At 36.5% G+C, this 18,572-nt stretch overlaps 1 protein-coding gene across 2 annotated transcripts in view; it reads right to left on the bottom strand.

Moving 5' to 3' along the window:
* LOC121297178 (SH3 and PX domain-containing protein 2B-like) overlaps positions 1-18,572 on the bottom strand; it is a 43,700-nt gene that overhangs the window by 8,781 nt on the left and 16,347 nt on the right. Inside the window, exons 3-7 of one of the 2 annotated variants that reach the window (XM_041223283.1) lie at positions 18,485-18,560; positions 10,988-11,064; positions 6,620-6,711; positions 2,037-2,062; positions 1,180-1,215 (exon numbers count right to left, since the gene is read on the bottom strand). In XM_041223283.1, the coding sequence (XP_041079217.1) occupies positions 1,180-1,215; positions 2,037-2,062; positions 6,620-6,711; positions 10,988-11,064; positions 18,485-18,560 (307 nt within the window). The remainder of the gene's footprint in view (positions 1-1,179; positions 1,216-2,036; positions 2,063-6,619; positions 6,712-10,987; positions 11,065-18,484; positions 18,561-18,572) is intronic. The other variant, XM_041223284.1, reaches the window with a different exon arrangement.

Raw genomic sequence — 18,572 nt, 5'->3', positions numbered from 1 at the left:
ACCAGAGAGGGCTCTACATACGGTAAAGTGAAGCAAGATCGCGACTCCCTTGAGCTCAAGGAATTGTTTAGGACGGTACCAGAATGTCTAACGCTGATAGCAAACAACTGGTGACATCGCCATTAAAATGTTACCACTATGGAATTATAATAAAAGACCAATTCTTGACCATAGCAAAACTACCACAAATCATGAAAGCAAACAAGCAATTGCCTTATGTGACACTTTATTATAAGGCTTTACTAGGGAAAAGGTTATTTGTTTTTCATTATTTTTTACTTTATAACTTGATCAAAATATCTACATTTTAAAAATATCATGTACAGCTAAAGTACCACACTAAATTGCCTGACATCCATTCACTGTATTTCTATACATCTTGGTACTGTTTGCAATTTAACAACATGTTTGAAAAAATAAGACGATCAATAAGCTCAAAAAACAAATAAATAAATACATCTCTTGAATCCGACAATAAATCAATTTTGATATTCAAACTAAGTTAATCTAAACCACGCTGTCACCTCACGATGCAGTGAGATCACCAGGCAGGAGTGTCATTGCGTGTAACAGCGCAATTATAAATAGAAACTGCCTGCCTTTTTAAAATGGAAAAGTGAGTCTGCTCAAACGCATGTTGCTTTAAAAGGTCTTTCTTTTTTTTTAGACGTAATGTAACACCAACAACACCTAGAAGGTGTAAATATGAGTGTTCGGGAACAATTAGTTTTATACAGTGCAACTGGAAGTTTAATGTCATTTCAAAAGAGAAATCACAAGAAGCCTCTCCCATTAAATGTAAAAGCCATTAGCAATTACAGCATGCAACACTGACATGATATGACGTGTAGGGGATGAGATTGTATCTTCAAAAAATGCTTGCTTCCAAAGGCCAAAGATTATGAAAGTGATTTTTTTAAATTTTATTTTAAATAAACAAGATTTAATTTAATTCTCTTACCAAAAGAGTGCGTTATCGACACTGGCCATGCATAAAACCACACCACAGTGAATGAGCATAGAGCGGACCACGGCTACTCCCCAATTAGCAGAATTGACTTTTTGGGTTTTTATTTTGTGCTGGTTTGATCCTCACAAGCCGAATCAGACCAAATAAGCAATAATTGTTACGTAGAGACAGTGAAACGAGAGCAGGGCCAAGCAAGTGTCTGTTACTACCTCTCTTTAGGATAGATGTCGCTCTCTTGACAAGCCCTGATGAAGGAAAATGAATGAAAGCAAGTGTAAGGAATAATGACAATGACAGGGCAAACCTGAGATGATTAGATAAAGAAAATAAATGATTCAACAAAAGGCTGCAACAAGGATGTTAAATAATACTGTATTTCGTACGATGATTTTTTTTTGTTTGGATTGCAATTATTTATATGTTGGTGGTTCATTAACATTCTCATATTCATAAAGATTCTTAATGAACTTCATTAAGCTGATAAGAAGATAATAAATGACTTGCTGGTTATGCCATACCGTATATATGGTTCCTCTGCGACTGTTCTACACTTGATGTCACTGTTACTGATTTAATGCTAACAGATTTGTGTTTTGCAAAATTAAAACCACATGTGTCAGGATACCATACGGGAGCAAAAAGCCATCTCAGCAGCCAGATGGCGCTTTTGTCTTTAGAAGAAAGAAACAAAAATCTGACTAATGAAGAAATCTTTTAAAAAGTTACTGCCAGTACAGAGAATGGCTTCAATTTCACAAAGAGTTGCAATTTCTCTAATGCTTAGAAGATCGGTGGAAAAAAGAAGGAATCGGAGTTTGTGTTTTTTTTAAATGGGGTGTACAGTCCAAATGTCAAATGCATGCTCTTTATGTAGTGTAGCTCAGACTGGAAACTAAAGTGGGCCATTACAACTGCTCAGCCCATCAGTACTAGAGAAACTTTAGCATAAGTTTCCTGGAGCGTGAAACAGTTTTTTGAATACACTTATTATCTTGAGTTCGAAAGGAGGGAGGGAGGGATTGGGGGATTATAAACGGGTGAAATGCGGGTTTTAAAACTGCCTTACCAGATTTCTTCTTTCCAACTGGTTCCCTGTAAATAAAAAACAAAAAGGTTAAATTGATTACTTCCATACTGTCTTATGGAGAAAGGGCCACCCAAAGAGATTTGCCCACTTGCAATGTGACACGGGACATATAAATCTCCACCTGTTTGATGGACTGGTATCTGGAGTAGCGTTTTGGCTCCACAGACTTCATTATGAAGTGCATGGTTTTCTTGTATTATGTTTATTATATTCCAAATTAAGCTACATACCTGTAATGACTCTTATTGAAATTGATCTTTGGTTTAGTGCCGTAAGGCAGGAACTATTACTGCTGTTCTACTGGGTGGCATTAAATGAATTACTACATGACAACATTTGAGGGAATATGATTGATGGCTTAGATCCCAGAGGTTTTCCTTGAAAGGCTGTAAGAGACTGCTTACAAGTCTAGCATTCAAAAGGGATCCGAGATAGTATTCTAGTGATTTTATGATGCCACTTTCAACCATTCACAGTTTATTTCACCACTAATTTGAGATACTAATTTGAATAAAATTTGAGGATAAGTGGTAAGCCTGTTAAACGGTCAATAGGATTTTACATCTTTTCCAAATGGTGTTTTAAATTGGTTTAAAAAATACACGCAAAATGTGCTCTCAAATGAAAATGAGACGGTAACCAAAACCGCCATTTGAAAACAGACACACACTCAGTGATGGCTCTGTCTTGAGATTTGCAGACCATGTGGGCAGCAGACACTCTACAAAGCCGATCATGCAGGCTTCCCTCTGCATGTGTGTTTCCTTAACAGAGCTGTGCAGCTCACTTCAAAATTGGCCAGATACTCTTGTTTCTATTTCGCTATTAAATTCTTGGCCTAATCACATAAGCTTTGTTATGACAACCTTGTTACTACCATTTCGCTCATAACAAATAGAACCCAGAAGGAAAGTACTGTAACCATCTCTTGGGAAAGCAACGTGGCAAAATAAGTGAGGCTTGCTTTAATTTTGTTAGAAGCCTATACAGGCAATGGAAAAATACACTATATCAATACACCAAGGCCATGGTTTTAAATTCAGCCCAGGCTCCAATGCGAGTACTCAGATCTGATGGCTGCAAAAGATCTCAAGTAAAATTAAACTTACACACACAAGCCAAGTCTCCCATGTTGGAGAACAGCCTCCGGATTAAGAGATGGTGGAAAATGTAAAAAAAAAACAAAAACAAAAAAAAACACGTATGCATGCTTCTTCTTGATTATCGGTGGGACATGAAATTCCATGCAAATCTGGCTTGACTAAAGCAACCTTAATGCAAACTTAATGCATGTGCCAATTCATCCCGTAACGGGACATAAAACTAAAATCCGTCTTGTCTAGCAAACATCCACATCTGTAATTATACGAATAGTAGAACAGATATGATATTAACACCACTGACACGGCAGTTTGAATTGTCTTGCATTGGGAATCTTGCACACTACTTAAATGTATTTGGACATTCAAGAAATACCTAATATTGATGCATAGGATACACAAAATGAGTATCTTCAGCTGGGTTCTTAAAATTAGTGACTCCAGATGTTTATTTTGGATGTGTATAAAGTACTATGGTAAACTTCCACATAATCACAGCTGTATTATGTTAATCAGGCTCACAGTTATATTAACCATACTTCTTTAAACCATTGCAAATTGACTTTTTTTTTTCCACGATCCAGAATCCAAGAATCCCCAAAAGTTCCATACAGTGTGTGTGTGTGTGTATATATATATATATATATATATATATATATATATATATATATATATATATATATACATACATACATACACACACACACACACACACACACACACATATATATATGTATATAGTTACACTGCACTACACTAATAAATGGATGGTTACTTTGAAACTTACTTTGTATTATAATGACTTCTCTCTTAGACAAATATTTGGCAAATCAAAATCATAAATGTGAAACCTGCTTTGATCTGTTGGTTATTATATATTTTTTTTCTCTCATTACTGATGTGATAATATTTTTGTATGAACATTTTCGGGACTATTTTCCTCAAACTTTTCTCAGCAGAAGGGTACGTGATGAATCATTACAAGTTCAAGGTAAACTTAGGTTTTAAAGATTTCTTTTTTTTTTTTTTCATAGCGATGGTGCCCTCTCAAGGAAGGCTCTACCACACAGTGGTAGAGCCTTCATTGGCTCATGGTTCAGTGGTTCAAAATGGACAGGCACTATTGCTTAATTAAAGTGGCCAGAGGTATATAATTTCACATGTTGTTTATAAGTGCAATATATAAACAAAAATATAATACTTGACTATGCTGGAGGTGACTAAAAAGCAGTCCTTACTTTAAATAACCCAAGAAAATATGAATCACTAAAACTAACACAGCAGCAGCGCATCACCATGGTGATCGTAGCACGCAGGTGCAATGCAGCAATGTATTTTATGATTATTGTACAGGGCTCTGCTTTCTTTCAGTGAGCTGCTAATTTAATTCTCTAGCGTATGGAGTTTGACATCACTGCCAGCACAACAGATTTATAGGCGGCAGTGTTTCACTCTTTTAAATTGCTAAATGGAACCTGGCAAGATATCAAATTACAATGGCTAAAATTAAGGGAAAGCTATAATCCAATTATTAAAAGGAAAACCAAGGTCATTCTTTTATTAGTCTACCTTTAGAGCAATGGCAGATTCTGCCAAGGATTTACACTATCTTCCAATACTCTCCCTACAGAAATCATTCAGCATAAGCTGACAACAGGAGACATTAACAACCCCAGCTAAGCATCGTGTCATACTTTTCCAAGGACTAGGGTTTATTCTCCTCTGTAGTACAAGATACCTCTTCTCAACAAATACAGACATGAGTCTAAACAAAATGTACTGAATTAACCAAGGAGGGAAGTACTATACACAAATTCCTTCTTTCTAAAAGGGGATATTATAAAATGGATGTGCTTTAACACATGTCATATTGATACTAAGTTGCAAATGGAAATCATATCTTTCTGATGACAGTTGTTAATTAAAAGGAATGTTGTTTGCTTAAATAATGATGTGCCATACTTACTAACTATTCCAGCAAAGACAGCTACTGATTTTGGGCAAGTCAGGTGAAAATATTATGAAATATTGCTTTTTAAGTCAGGAATATAAAACACAAAATAATGCCATCATAAAACTACACCACATTTTAAAGGCAGTGTATATTAAAGATACTACTGGCATTCTAACTATGGTATTACATTACCACGTGTACTGTAACTTTGATTGTTTTACAATACTTTAGTTAGATGCTAGAAGTTAAAAAAAAAAAAAAAAAGTGGATTGTTCAGAGTTCTGTGGTCTGTTGAATCAGGCAATATCTGGCCCAGGACCCTGTCATGAATCTTTGAAAAACCAGCACAGCACATTATGATTGCGTCAACAACTGGTGAGCTGTGTGCGCTGGGTTTTCTTCAAGAAGCCATTTACAAAGTTGCACAGTGAGAACAGACTGTTACTTGTTAATCCCTTCTTTGAAGCTTCCGAAGAAATAAACTAGGTTTAAGACGACCTAGTTCACTCAGATTAATGTCCAAACCACTACAACAAAATCACAACAAAAAGAAAAGAAAGAAAGAAAGAAAGAAAGAAATCAACAGGCTGATTTTGTACTTTTATGCTGGCACATATTCTTTGTGATTTATTTGTGACAAAGGTTTTCTAAATAGCGAAAAATATTAATACCGCTGCCCTAAAATGTAAACGTGTGATTTTGTGACCTCTTTCCGCTGTACTATAAAAAGACAATAGCCAACATTTCTGTCAGAGAAACGCTGGGCTAACTTGTTATAAACGCTATACTTTTATGGATGAAATGTTTTAGATGGTATTATTAGGGATCTTTTTTTAGCATCCTTTGAAGAAAAGCACATTGAAGTAGCACTGGTGCTATAGCAGACTGCATCGAGAATGTCTGATTTTTCAAAAACACAGCAACAAACGATAATTATACGAACAGTACAACAGATATGGAACAGCGCTTACCATACTGAATTCCAGAAGCCTAACAATACTTTGTGGTGGAATCAAATTTACAGCAATAAACTTGCTAGCATGATTGTAGGTTGTGAAAGCGTCTCCTGACCATCTTTTTGAAAGACGATTCCAAGTTCACCGTTCTGACCGGTTTATCTGTCTGCTTTGCAGACATGCAGCAGTGTATATCCAGATGTGCAAGATGAGTCAACTCCAGGAAACCCCATTCCTTACTGAAGAGCCCAAACCAGTGGTCAGATATTAACACCATTGACACGGTAGTTTGAATCGTCTGGCATTGGGAATCTTGCACAGTACTTAAATGTATTGACATATGATAAATATGTCAGATCCATTCATCATACATAAAACTGCTCCGCCAATCTGGGTCAGTCAGGGATCAGACATCAATGTATCTGAACATTTTGTAGGTAGAAACCATAACATGCAAATGACTGATGTGTGAAAAGGCAAAGACACATGCACAAAGTACTTTGACTCAGATCATATCATTGCTTAATATAGGATGTGCTTAAATAAACATACTCTTTGGGGGGATTGATGTCTTCAGGTCTGGTCTCAAAGAACTGTCGAACCTCTTCACACTGAGAGATGTAAACTGGCAACTGGATGAGAGCCTGAAGAAGGGAAAAGGTTAAAGCTGCACATTTCTAACGATTCCAATGCAACAGCAGGTTTTCCTATGGTGTACCGCTAATATTGCTTTTAGTTTGTCTGGATGAATTACAATGGTATACAGCGATTAGAGTTTAGTTAGAAGCTGCAGTGATTCTGAAGGATTCAAAGCGTCACAGAAACAACCTTTAAAAAGCTTGTGTCAGCTGTGTACTAATCATCTGGTTTTCTCTGTTATTTGTTGAATATAGACATATTTTTCCCAATTTCAAGTTTCACTAGACTGAAAGGGGCTTAGCTTTGTTAATATCCCAATACAGCTACACACATAGTAAAGTTATAGAGGCTCACTTGAGAAAGATATGTACAGCATATCGAAACGTTGGGCAGCTGGCTCTTTGAGCTAAAATAAATACACATATAGTGTTAATGCCTTTAACATTACAAAAACATTCCTGAATTTAAGACCAATACAGAATAGAGAAAGCCTCTAAAAGGTGCTGCAAGATAGGCAATGGTTTTCAGCCTGCTCCTCTAATCCATTAGCCAGGCAGCACTGTACAGTGTAATGAATTCATAAGGTCAGCTGGCCATTCAAGGCACCTGCTAAAAATATGATCAGGAACTGTGACACCCTCGTCTGCATGATTCATCGATTCAGTTCCTCATGGCAGCAGTGTTGTGTTTAAAAGGCAATACAGTTCTTCACGCATAGGGTTCCTTTTTCTGGGGGAATCAAGCCTCAGTGATTTTCAAAGGCCTCTCTCAATTAAAAAATAAAAAAATAAATAAATAGCGGAGGATATGATGTTAAAATCCAAGATTGATTTCTACAGTGCTAGACAACTTCAGGTTATATCACTTTCCAGAAATAGACTTTATGCAAGGTTAGCTCCCTGAGAGTTGAAGGCAGAGGAAAGGCATTAATGCAAATTGCCTTTACTGGTATATCCTACAAGAAAGAGCATCAACCTAACGCTGTGCAAGTGGAGGACAAAGAGACACAACACAGAATACAAACAAGCCCAAATGACTGGACTCAAGAGTTTAGTTTACCCTTTTAACAGCCAGCCACAAAACTCTCTCAGGAAAGGGGAATTACATCACTGTACCCTTCTGTATATTAGGAAATAAGCTAACTTACAATATCATTATCTAACCAGTTTCATTATGGTTTTGTTTTAGTTTGTTTTATACCATTATGCATCTTATTAAATAACTGAATTCACAAACACATATAAACTAGAAAGTCATAGGTTCAACCAAGGATAAGCAGTACAAACCACTGCAGCTGGGCATTCTGACAAGTAGTCATGGAGTTTGGAGTTATTCAAAAGAACTACATGGCCTAGCTTAAACAAATATTGCCTCGAGACTGTTTGCCAACACCCACTATTGACTTATATTATCATTTTATATTAACATTTACTGTGTTTACACTTGAAAATCTTCAACAGTCTATGCAGTATTGTTGTAGTGCAAACATAATTTTTTCTTGTTACGGAATTATTTGTATCGTCTTTCTATCGTCCTCCATCTCTCTTCCTAGCCCCATACACTAAAACAAATAGGTTATCTACTTAGATCAGAATCCCTCCAATGTGATGTTGTGTATCACTGGTTTTGAACTTGGTTTGAAAGGTGTTTGGTGGTCCCGACCAGACCACCAGCAGACAGCAAAAATCAATACACAATTGTACTCAATCAACATGCATTGGGAAAAGTTAGGATGTGATGGGCATGGAGTCTGCTCACAGGAATAAGGTATGCTTGGTTCACTGCCATCTTACTTTGACTACAGTGCTATCAATCCAGCTCCATCCAAGAACTCTAAAAAATTCTGAACTAAACATTTTAATCAGTGTGGGGTGGGGTGGGGGATTTGATGTCAATGGTAAGCAGCTGGTTTTGGACGTTCTTTTATAATAAAGTCAGTTTTGCTTTTGTATGTACTTCAAGGAGCCCACAGCTTTGAAAACTGCTCGTATGCCAGCTGTTCCCTGCTACTACTATTTGCTTGCAGTTTCAAAGTAGTTCCTTGTCAGATGCCAACAAATGCAACACCCAGGTAGCACCCTAGGGTAAGAGAGAGTCAGAAAACAACTGTGCAGTAAGACAGCCAACATGTAGCCAGACAACATCTATTATGAACTGGATTCATGTTATAAACATTACAAGTCCATCTAAACTCCTGACAGCACTTGTTGAAGGCAGCAGAAAAGCTGACCTCACCTCCCCTCCCCAGATCTTACACGGTGCATCAGAACATAGCTTTGATCATTAAATCAAAGCCTTTGGCTGGAGGAGTTCAAAGAGCCAGAAAGGGAAACACATTAACCTCAGACTGAATGCTTTTAATGTCACACAATTAACTCAAGCCAGGGGTGGAGAATGTAAGGAGCATTAGTGAAGATCCAGGGTGTAATAAATCCAGTGGCCAGGTGGCCAGTGACTTAAGTCCTTTACCTCACTGCACGGCCACTGCAAAAATAAGCTAACATTCACAAGAATGTCAACAGATCACACAGCATGTAAAATAGCAACAACAATCCATGGTTGGCCATTAGACAGACAGAAATATATTTATTTTATTTCATTTCAACATGTACTTATCTTTTAAAACACTGGAATTTATTTATTTATTTATTTTTAAATCCTGGTATATAAACCTATTCTTTGATTAATCCAACTAATCAGAAACCAGAATTCATGCATACAGTAAGGAGGAAACTGTTGCAGACGAGCTGAAGAACTTCACTTAACGATCGCCCATAGCAAGGTTAAAAAAAGAAGAACTCAATATGCAAGCTATTACGACGCAGCTACTGAAATCAACAGCTCTTAATACCTAATTGTACAGTTTGTTTTTCCATTGCAAATCATGTGCAACAAAGAATACAAGGGTTGTTTTTGCAGATGGGTTAGGGAAACGTTTCTCCTGTCTGTGTTCCTCTAATCCATCAGACACTCGGATGAGTTGTTTTAACAATGTCCAACTCTTTTTGAGATTCCTGTATTCCAGCCGAGTCCCTCTGGGTCAACAGACCCCAATGAGGCTCACCCCCGACAAAACCCTGTTTCTCTCAGTAGAAAATAACATAAACAAGAACCAAGATCTTTAAGAGCAGCACAGGAGAAATGCCTGAAGTTCATTGTTTTTACACGTGTGGAAGAACACGTTAGACACCATCTTTAAATCTGTGAGAGCCAAGAAAAACAAGGCATATTGTCTTACTGGTATATACAGTAAGACATTGAATCATTAAACAAAATGCTGTTTGGTGTGCTGACCAGTGTTGTCTCAGCATTTCAAAGCACTGGCACATTCAAACGACTGTGAACTTAACAAATCTGGACAACTTTCTTACTCACTAGCTAGTAGATTATTGAGAGTCTGTAAGACTTATCATGGAACATCTGTTTTTTATTAACAGTATCGGCTATAATATTTATCCTGCCATGTTTACCTTATTAGGCAATAAAACAGTTTTGCACAGTTTTCTGGCTCCAGTTGCACTTCACAGCTTAGTCATTAAATATGTTTATTTCATCTTGCTTGTGCTACAATTACAGATCGTTTTGTTTTGTTATTTGCCATGGTTCGATTTCTAAATCCATGGCTTTATTCTGTGTACCAGTGCAGAGATAATGAAGCAAGGATGAAGCCTGACATGTACTCTTACCTCCCTCATTTAATCCCACACACAGTCTGGTGTCTGAGTACTGACCACATTCCACATCCTACAGTTACCACAATCTATCTGAACCATCCCCGGTGTCATCCATAATTGTGTTTCCATCTTAATCCGCATGGCTACACGTACCATCTAATATATTCTTGCTTTCACTTTTCGGTTGGTCTATCAGAAGGTTTATATAACACAACTGAAATGTCAACTGTTAACTGTTTCCCCACTGTGTGCCCCCAAAATCAATGAATCCAGTGCAGTAAGCATGTCTCATCTAGTATGCCTCCTTTTCACTATTCAGAGAGGGCCAGCTAACCGAATATTGTCAAATGTTATTTTCAGGTGATATTCTATATATACTGCCATGCAAGTGTGCCTTTAATGCCTGATGGTAGCAGGCATCAATCTAGGTCAAAGTAGATATGTAATGGTTTCTGATTTGTTGCCCAGCTACACTTGGAACTGACCAGACTCTATGCCAAGTCTATCAAAGAGACCTGTACTACAGTTGAGAACATAATTCATCTTTATTAGGAATCTATGACGTAATTCAAATCAAAAAGCAGCTTTGATTCTCTTTTCAACTCACCCCACAGTATTCATCAATTGGCCTCAGACGTTTAATTGCAACATCCCTGATATGACTTCTTCGGAAAAGTATTTTACCTAAAACAAAAACCAAAAACATTATTAAAAAAACAAAGAACAACTTTTTTTTTTATTTTTTTTTTATTTTACTTAAATGGTTTGTTTTTCGAAATAAAATGGATTAAGGTTGTTCTTTGCATGACAACATGTTGAATCATTTTTGGCACAAAACAACTGGAACAAAGGTGGCCCATTGCAACAATTCTGAAAAGCAATTATATTTATGTTACGCAAGTTGGAATGACTGCGCTTTGTTGCATAATATGTATTTCATCTACATTTTAAATCATTTATATTTACAAGCCTGAAGTTGTATTTAACATTTACTAATGCACACGATACTGTAAATCAATACCACTGCATTGATTCAATTGATTTAAACAGCAGTGCATTTTAATACTGCCGCAAACTGAAGTTCTTTAATGAAAACCAACATCCCTATATATTTTTATACAGTACCTTTCACTGTGGACCACCATCACAAAGAGCTTTACTGAATAATAGTGCCTGTGGGTTTAGTTCAAGACTCTCTTGTCTTTAAACACTGGTAAAATGTCAGTAGAATGAAATATTTTATACTTTTATATATGAGAAAGCCCTAAAAACCTGTTTCTGAAGCTGCGTCCCAGTTCTTAATTCACTTATCTGTAAAGTGCTTATGGTACAACCTAAACAGAATACTCAGCCAATGAAAACACGTCATTCACCAGAGTGATTAATGAAGAAAAGGAGCAATGGTTTTAGCAGTGAAGGTCAACTGGTCTAATCAAAACAGCAACAGATGAATAACAGAATAAATGAATAATTTCAATTTACCACATTATCGCTTGAGACCTCATCAGACATCCAAACACTAAGCTGCTGCCATACAGCACACCTGCTTTGACAAGCTTCCTCTTAAATAACAAATACAGCGTTCAATTTCAGTACAAGAGCAGATCAACCAGACCTTTCATCCAGTTGGCGTCTGGAAGAGTTGAAATGGTCTAAGATGTGTTTAATGGATTTATAAACAAGGGACTTGGATTTCCAGCAATATGAGAAGATCCAACAGTAAAGCAGTGAGACTTGAGTCTCATTCACCTTTCGGTTCTCATTATTTAACCCAGTTACTTCAGTAATCGTAATGCCTAATGACATCACTCTATTTAAATTGATCTGGCCTAAAACCCTTATTGCACTGACCTGCTACCAAAGGTCACCCTGCTCATGGCACAGTAAACAGGTGCGTCTGATCAGTGTTGACGGTTTCTGTGATTTGTACGACTTTAGCTGCTTGTCACAACAGATTTCTGTTTTGATCTGTCATGACTGGCTTGATCAAAGTTGTGCTATCCAGTGGTGGTTTAACACAAACTATGCCAATCCAGGAACGCCCAAGAGAGCAGGTCTTGATAAAGTCATTTCAGCCATTACGACGAAGGATAGCCGGTTGTACAGTCACCTACTATCATGCTCCTTGTGAAGCTGATGTGTTTCTCCATGACAGGTGTCTCATGCAAATTAAACAGACCTTCATTCCCTAATTCTTCGTCCAGTCTGTATAGAATCCAGGTTGAAAAAATAAAAATAAATAATTAATAAAGACTAATGGATTAAATCGGTAGACCGTTCATTCAATTTATGGAGAATGTACTGCATTAGAAAGGTTAAAGGTTTAATTGCTTTAATAATGGAACATCTGACTTTGCAATAAAGGACTTGTCAGTACATGGTAAGTGGTTGTGTTGGACATTCTTTTAAAAATCACTTAGTTTTCAGTGCTCCAAAAACATCATCACGGAAACAATAACCCTGTATGTGCCACTAACCCCCATGACCTTTACATATCCCTATCTTCTATCCATTTCCTGTAATGGCCGAGGGGCAGACAGTTCTCAAAGTCACTCACTCCTCCCTAATCCTGCTACATCATTGGATTCTAGAACATATATTTGCTTGAGGTGGGTATGACTATCAAAATTCCATCTATTGTTTTTTGTTTGTTTGATTTTATTGCTAATGGTTTTTATTTAAGAGGCTCCAAATGCAGGAAAAGTTTTATGGAAATTAATTTAACGCTGAGCTACCACTTTGAAATTACTAAAAGGGCAAAAAATTTTCATGGCAGATACATGGTTCTAGAATGTCTACCCATGCTTTAACATTTGTTCAATATCTTTTAAATTATGAAAACACAACCTGCAAGAACCCTGGGGTTTCAATAACAGAAATGCAGCTGTTGTATTGTTTACAGCCATAACCAAGAATCTTTGGCTCGGCTCTTTGGTATTACTTCATTCTCCTCATTAATAGACACAATCATTTGCATGCACTTCCTGCATCTAGTGTTTTATAGCACCTTTTAATCCAAACTTCTAGGTGGGAAAAGACCCTGTAGACTTTACTTCCAGCATTAATTTCCTTCATTTCCTGAAGTCTCCACTGCTTTGCTGATTCAGCCAGATTGGCTAACCATGGGAAAAAACAAAGGAGTGACTAACAGGCTGCTGGCATTATTTTCCATCAACTGAGATAATGAAGAAATACTTTCCGATAAACTGGTACTTTAAAAAAACAAAAGCAGATAAATGCTACTTTCACATTTTCTGAAATGTATGTGCAGAATCCTAACCTTGGAAATCTTTTTTGGTAAATCTAGAGTTCCATGATATTTGTACAGCTACAGCTTCAAGCACTCAAAACTGCAGCTGAATAACTTGGACCGTTCATTTCTTACATGAGTCAGCTTTCGTAAACCTGAAATTGAGCCGGTGACTCCACTCTCTGACAGTGGGAACAAAGCTTGCCAACACTGCACACACTGTGGAGTTATTTGATGTCATGCTCTGCACCAAGCGGCTTGCACAGACTCCTGATGAAGTACAGATCTAGTAAATCATGGGGACCTTCAGATCATTTCAAACGAATGCTCCTGCTGGGACTATCCTGTAGATAACAAAGACAAAGATGAAACCATTCTTCTTTCTAGAATTGCAACATGGAAGAAACTTTATATCATTTGCAGCCTTCATTCTGATGCAGCACTGTACCTCGTCCAAAGAAGAAACCGCAGGGATCTAGATCAGCCTAATCTAAATAAAATAATAATACAAAAAAAAAAAAAGTTTATGGATTCAAATTTCGCTGCAGATTGATTTATTTTCGTAAGTTACCTTTTGGTTAAGTGGCACAACTGCTCTCCGATTATTATTATTTTTATTTATTTTTTGGTGGGGGGTGGGGGGAGGAATTTTGCAAGGCAACTAAATGTCATTTTGCAAGTTGTATTTGATTGTACAGGGTAGTGACGAAAAAAGTAACTTATGCAAGGCTCATGTGTCCTTCTATATTGTGTGCATGACAGCTAATGGCTGGACGTTTTAGTTACACAGTGTTCAGAAATTAGGATTCAAGAGTTATGTTTTTGTGCACATTCTACTGGTTTTATTCAAACTGATTCCTGTTTAGGTATGTATGAATGGGAATAATAAGAGACATGCGCTTCTTTCTTGTTTGATAACCAAGAAAAAATAACTGCATTTCTAAAGTGTTCAATTATAAAAAAGATACCCAATTTAAAGGTTTGATTAAAAAAAAAAAAAAAAAAGCATGTTTGGTTTTTGCAATTTACTTTATTTACAAAAATTAAAGTGTTTAAAAAAAATAATAATAATGTTTTCACTCTGTGCATATTCTGTGTGATTTCCATCTTTCACGATATGTATTCACATCAATAAAGCACACTTTAGATTAGCTTTATTTATAATGTTACAGGTTTAAACCTTTTTAATTTGACATTTTCCGAAGGAGTGCTAGTGGGCCACAGTGGCTAATGCAGCTGAACAGGTGGGTCTTGGGTAAAAAAGTTTGGGAATATTCCCAATTTTTTTAATTAACCGCAAGTCTTTCAGGAGGATTAATTAACAAGACCACCATGTGGTGAACTGAAATGACTTAATGTTCTTTCAACCAATGCCAAATCCAAAGCAGTTTTTAGAGTTTAAATTGGGATTTGGGCCACAGAGCCAACCTCTCCCACCTCCACGTCTTGCTCAGTTCCCAAGGTAGATTGAGTTACTTAAAGCCTCAATACAGTATGGTGACCAGCTGGGCACACGCTAACGATAACATATATATATATATATATATATATATATATATATATATATATATATATATATATATATATATATATATATATATATATATATAAAACATATATATCTGTATTTTAATTCAGCTAACTGTTTACAAAGTTGGCCAAAGAATGCTTGAACAAAATAGACTAGAAGACTTAACAAGGGTCAGAAAGAGGAAATATGGAAACGGTTTATAATTAGAGTTTCTTGGTTAAACTGCTGACTGGCTGCTGAGTCATTATTTTATGGTCTCTCATCAAACTGAGCAGTACTATGGTATAAACCTGTCAGGCAGCAATTACAGGGATAATGAAAACACTGGACTGAAATCAAAGAGACCCCCAAGTAGTTTTTCACTTCTGCACACAAACAAACATTTAAGCATCTGGACCAGCAACTGAATGCTTTTAAAAAGGTAGAAAAGTTATTGAACAATGTATTAAAGATGCATATATTACCATGACTGCAAGAAACCTATAACTTATTTAGATATTGTTCTGACTGATTTTGGCATTGCAATCATACTCATGACATATCAGACAAGCAGAAATAGGTAAGAGCACACAATGTGGGGTAGTTTATTGTGTCAGGAGAGCATAGCAGAGCAATTTCCACACATTCCAATCTCTTCTTGAAGATTTCTGTCTGGACTGAGGTTAAGCATCAAACTAGAATATACCCCTGCTTAGTCATTTAAAAGAAACAGTGTAACTTAAACCCAAGTCATTCCATTTGAATTAACTACATTTACAGCTACATATCACAGCACCATTACATTTAAAAGAGGAAATTTAAAATTGCTCCAAGCTTGCCTGTTAGCTTAGCAGGGAGGTTAAACTGCTGTCTTACAGAGTTTAAAGATGTAATAACATTCCTCCATGAAGACAAATGGTTAGACTAGCCAGACTTGGAAGGACACTCCTCTACTCCAGACATACACAATTTTCAATAGGAAGATTGGTAAAAACTGGAATGTGATACTGAGTTGAGCAAAATTAAATGCAGCTATAAGGACAGAGATAATAAACAGCTGTGGCTATAGCTTTTAATAGAGCTGGCAATGGAGATTTCTCAAAATGTGCTTTTCCTTTTTTGAACTCACTGGTGTTTCAATAGGAGCAGTACTAGTGTAAAGTGTATACCCCGTTCATAGGCTTTTGGTTTAAAACAGACTCTAATAGATCTTTAATCATAATGAAAGCATGCGGATAGCAGATGTAGAACCCAAACATCAATATAACTTGAGACATATAAAACATTTAGAACTGTCTGAAGTATTTTTATTGTTGTGTTATTAAAACGTATTTTTACTGATTTGATGAAATTGAAGTATCAGAAACACAAAACAAAAACAGACCAGAATCTCAACAGTAAATGATCTATAGTAATTAAAATAAACAAACCCCCAGAAAAGTCATATTAACCATTCACACAGTCTGTTTAGAAAGTCTGCCAAGGAGCATAAACCTTTACACATTCACCGGTTTCAAGAGAGAATGCTAATTAACTGACACAAGGCCCTGCTGGGAACATATAGTCCCGGGTGATGTAGTGGGCAGGCTTTCAACCCTGGGACCTGGTTCTGATCTGCCCAAGGCATTGAACAGAGAGAGTCCTGGCAGCGGACTAGGTCTCAGCAATCACTGTTGCAAAAGAAAAGTGACTGGGCAGCAGCATCTGTTACACGTCTGCTGCAGTTCTGAATTCCACTTGCTCTAAGGAAATCTATATTAAAGCTAACATAAAGAACAATTCTAAAGCAGAATAAAAAACAAACCCTCTTACCCAAACTACACAAGGAGGTATTAACTTTAATTATAATTACAAAATACTAGGTGGCCAGACAGATCTGAAACATTATATGAAATGTACTACAGTGACAATACAATCAATGAAAAGGTAGCCAAGTTACTACATACTGAATGGTTAATTGCCTTGAAGTCATCAATATAGCATATAGTTTTCAAGTAAACATGGGGTTAAACGGGTTTTAACTGTAATAGGTGGATACAGAGTCTTGACAATCTTGCATTTGGAACATGACATACAGAATACTAGTATCTGCCAGAGACTTTTACTAGGGCGGTGATTGTGATTGCTGGCAAAACAATGCAATAAAAATATAATACGATAGGAAAATTAGGATTCACTTGAGCATAGGGCTGTACAGTGTGAAGTGCAGTATTTGATTATATTCCATTATTTAAATCAAAAAGATAACTGCAGTTAAGAGCTTTGTACTTCTTGTACTTTGCATTGCTTCAAAACACAGTATAGCGCATAAGCACTCAAATGGGGCCCAGTCTTGCAACTTTATTTTGACCCAGAAAGTATTGAAAAAGTTAAAATGCAGAAACAAAATATTTCTCATTTAATATTTAATGTAAAAGAAAAACAAAATATGGTCTGATAAAACTTTTTTTTTTTAAACAAATCAAATAAAAATAATTCAAAACCAGATCATATGGAAAAAAAAGTCAATGTGGTTCTCCCCTCGAATAAAGAATATGTTAAATAAATACAGCTGAGATCTGGAGCAGAGTCTCCCGTTCTCCTGCCCTCTACATTTTCTGATTAACTCCAGACTTTCACAAAACTGGGAATTCTGATTTATATAGAAACACCACGTCTAACCAGGGAGAGGGGGGTCAGATGCGGCTATGAAAAAACAACATGGTCTTACACTTTTTACAGCTCTCTCAAATAAAAATGGTTTTAGGAACACATTTATTGAATATTTCCACTTTGTTAGTGCAGGCTCTGGGCTTGACAGTGGGTAACATGTACCAATAAGCATAATTACATTGTCCTACTGACCTAAGGTACAGGGGCAAATAAGTATTCTGCCACATATCCAAAACTTTTTAAAAAGTCGCATTGGATGACTCAAAGTTACATGAAACCCTAATCTTCCAAAATAAAGACTGCCAGACACTCATTATAGAGAAAACTGAACCGTCAAGAGGACGTGAGCCTTCGCTAGGTTGGTTTACAGAAGGCTACAAAAACGTAGGGCATAAGGGCATTCTAAGAAATCTCTGATAGGTGAATGCAAGGCATATTAGTTTCATACAATGTTGTTAGTTCTGGTTGCCCTGGTCATGCCCCAGCAACATCAATCATCGTGTGTGTGTGTATATACATACACACATACATACATACATACATATATATATATATATATATATATATATATATATATATATATATATATATATATATATATATATATATATATATATAAGTGGTGCACAGCTATCTGTTTATATGCTGCTTTTGTTTTTAAACAATAAAATGGGGGGGCGCGGGGGGGTTACCTGGGAGAAAGGGAATAATCCTTTGCTTTGGGTCCTTCTGGCCTCCTTCCACAGGGAACTTATCCAGAAGCTCCATCTAAAAAGAATA

This window comes from Polyodon spathula, chromosome 22, assembly GCF_017654505.1.
Source record: "Polyodon spathula isolate WHYD16114869_AA chromosome 22, ASM1765450v1, whole genome shotgun sequence".
In the NCBI taxonomy this organism is placed as follows: Eukaryota; Metazoa; Chordata; class Actinopteri; order Acipenseriformes; family Polyodontidae; genus Polyodon; species Polyodon spathula.
Note: the sequence above shows the minus strand (reverse complement) of the source record. Positions and strands in the feature narration are given on the sequence as shown.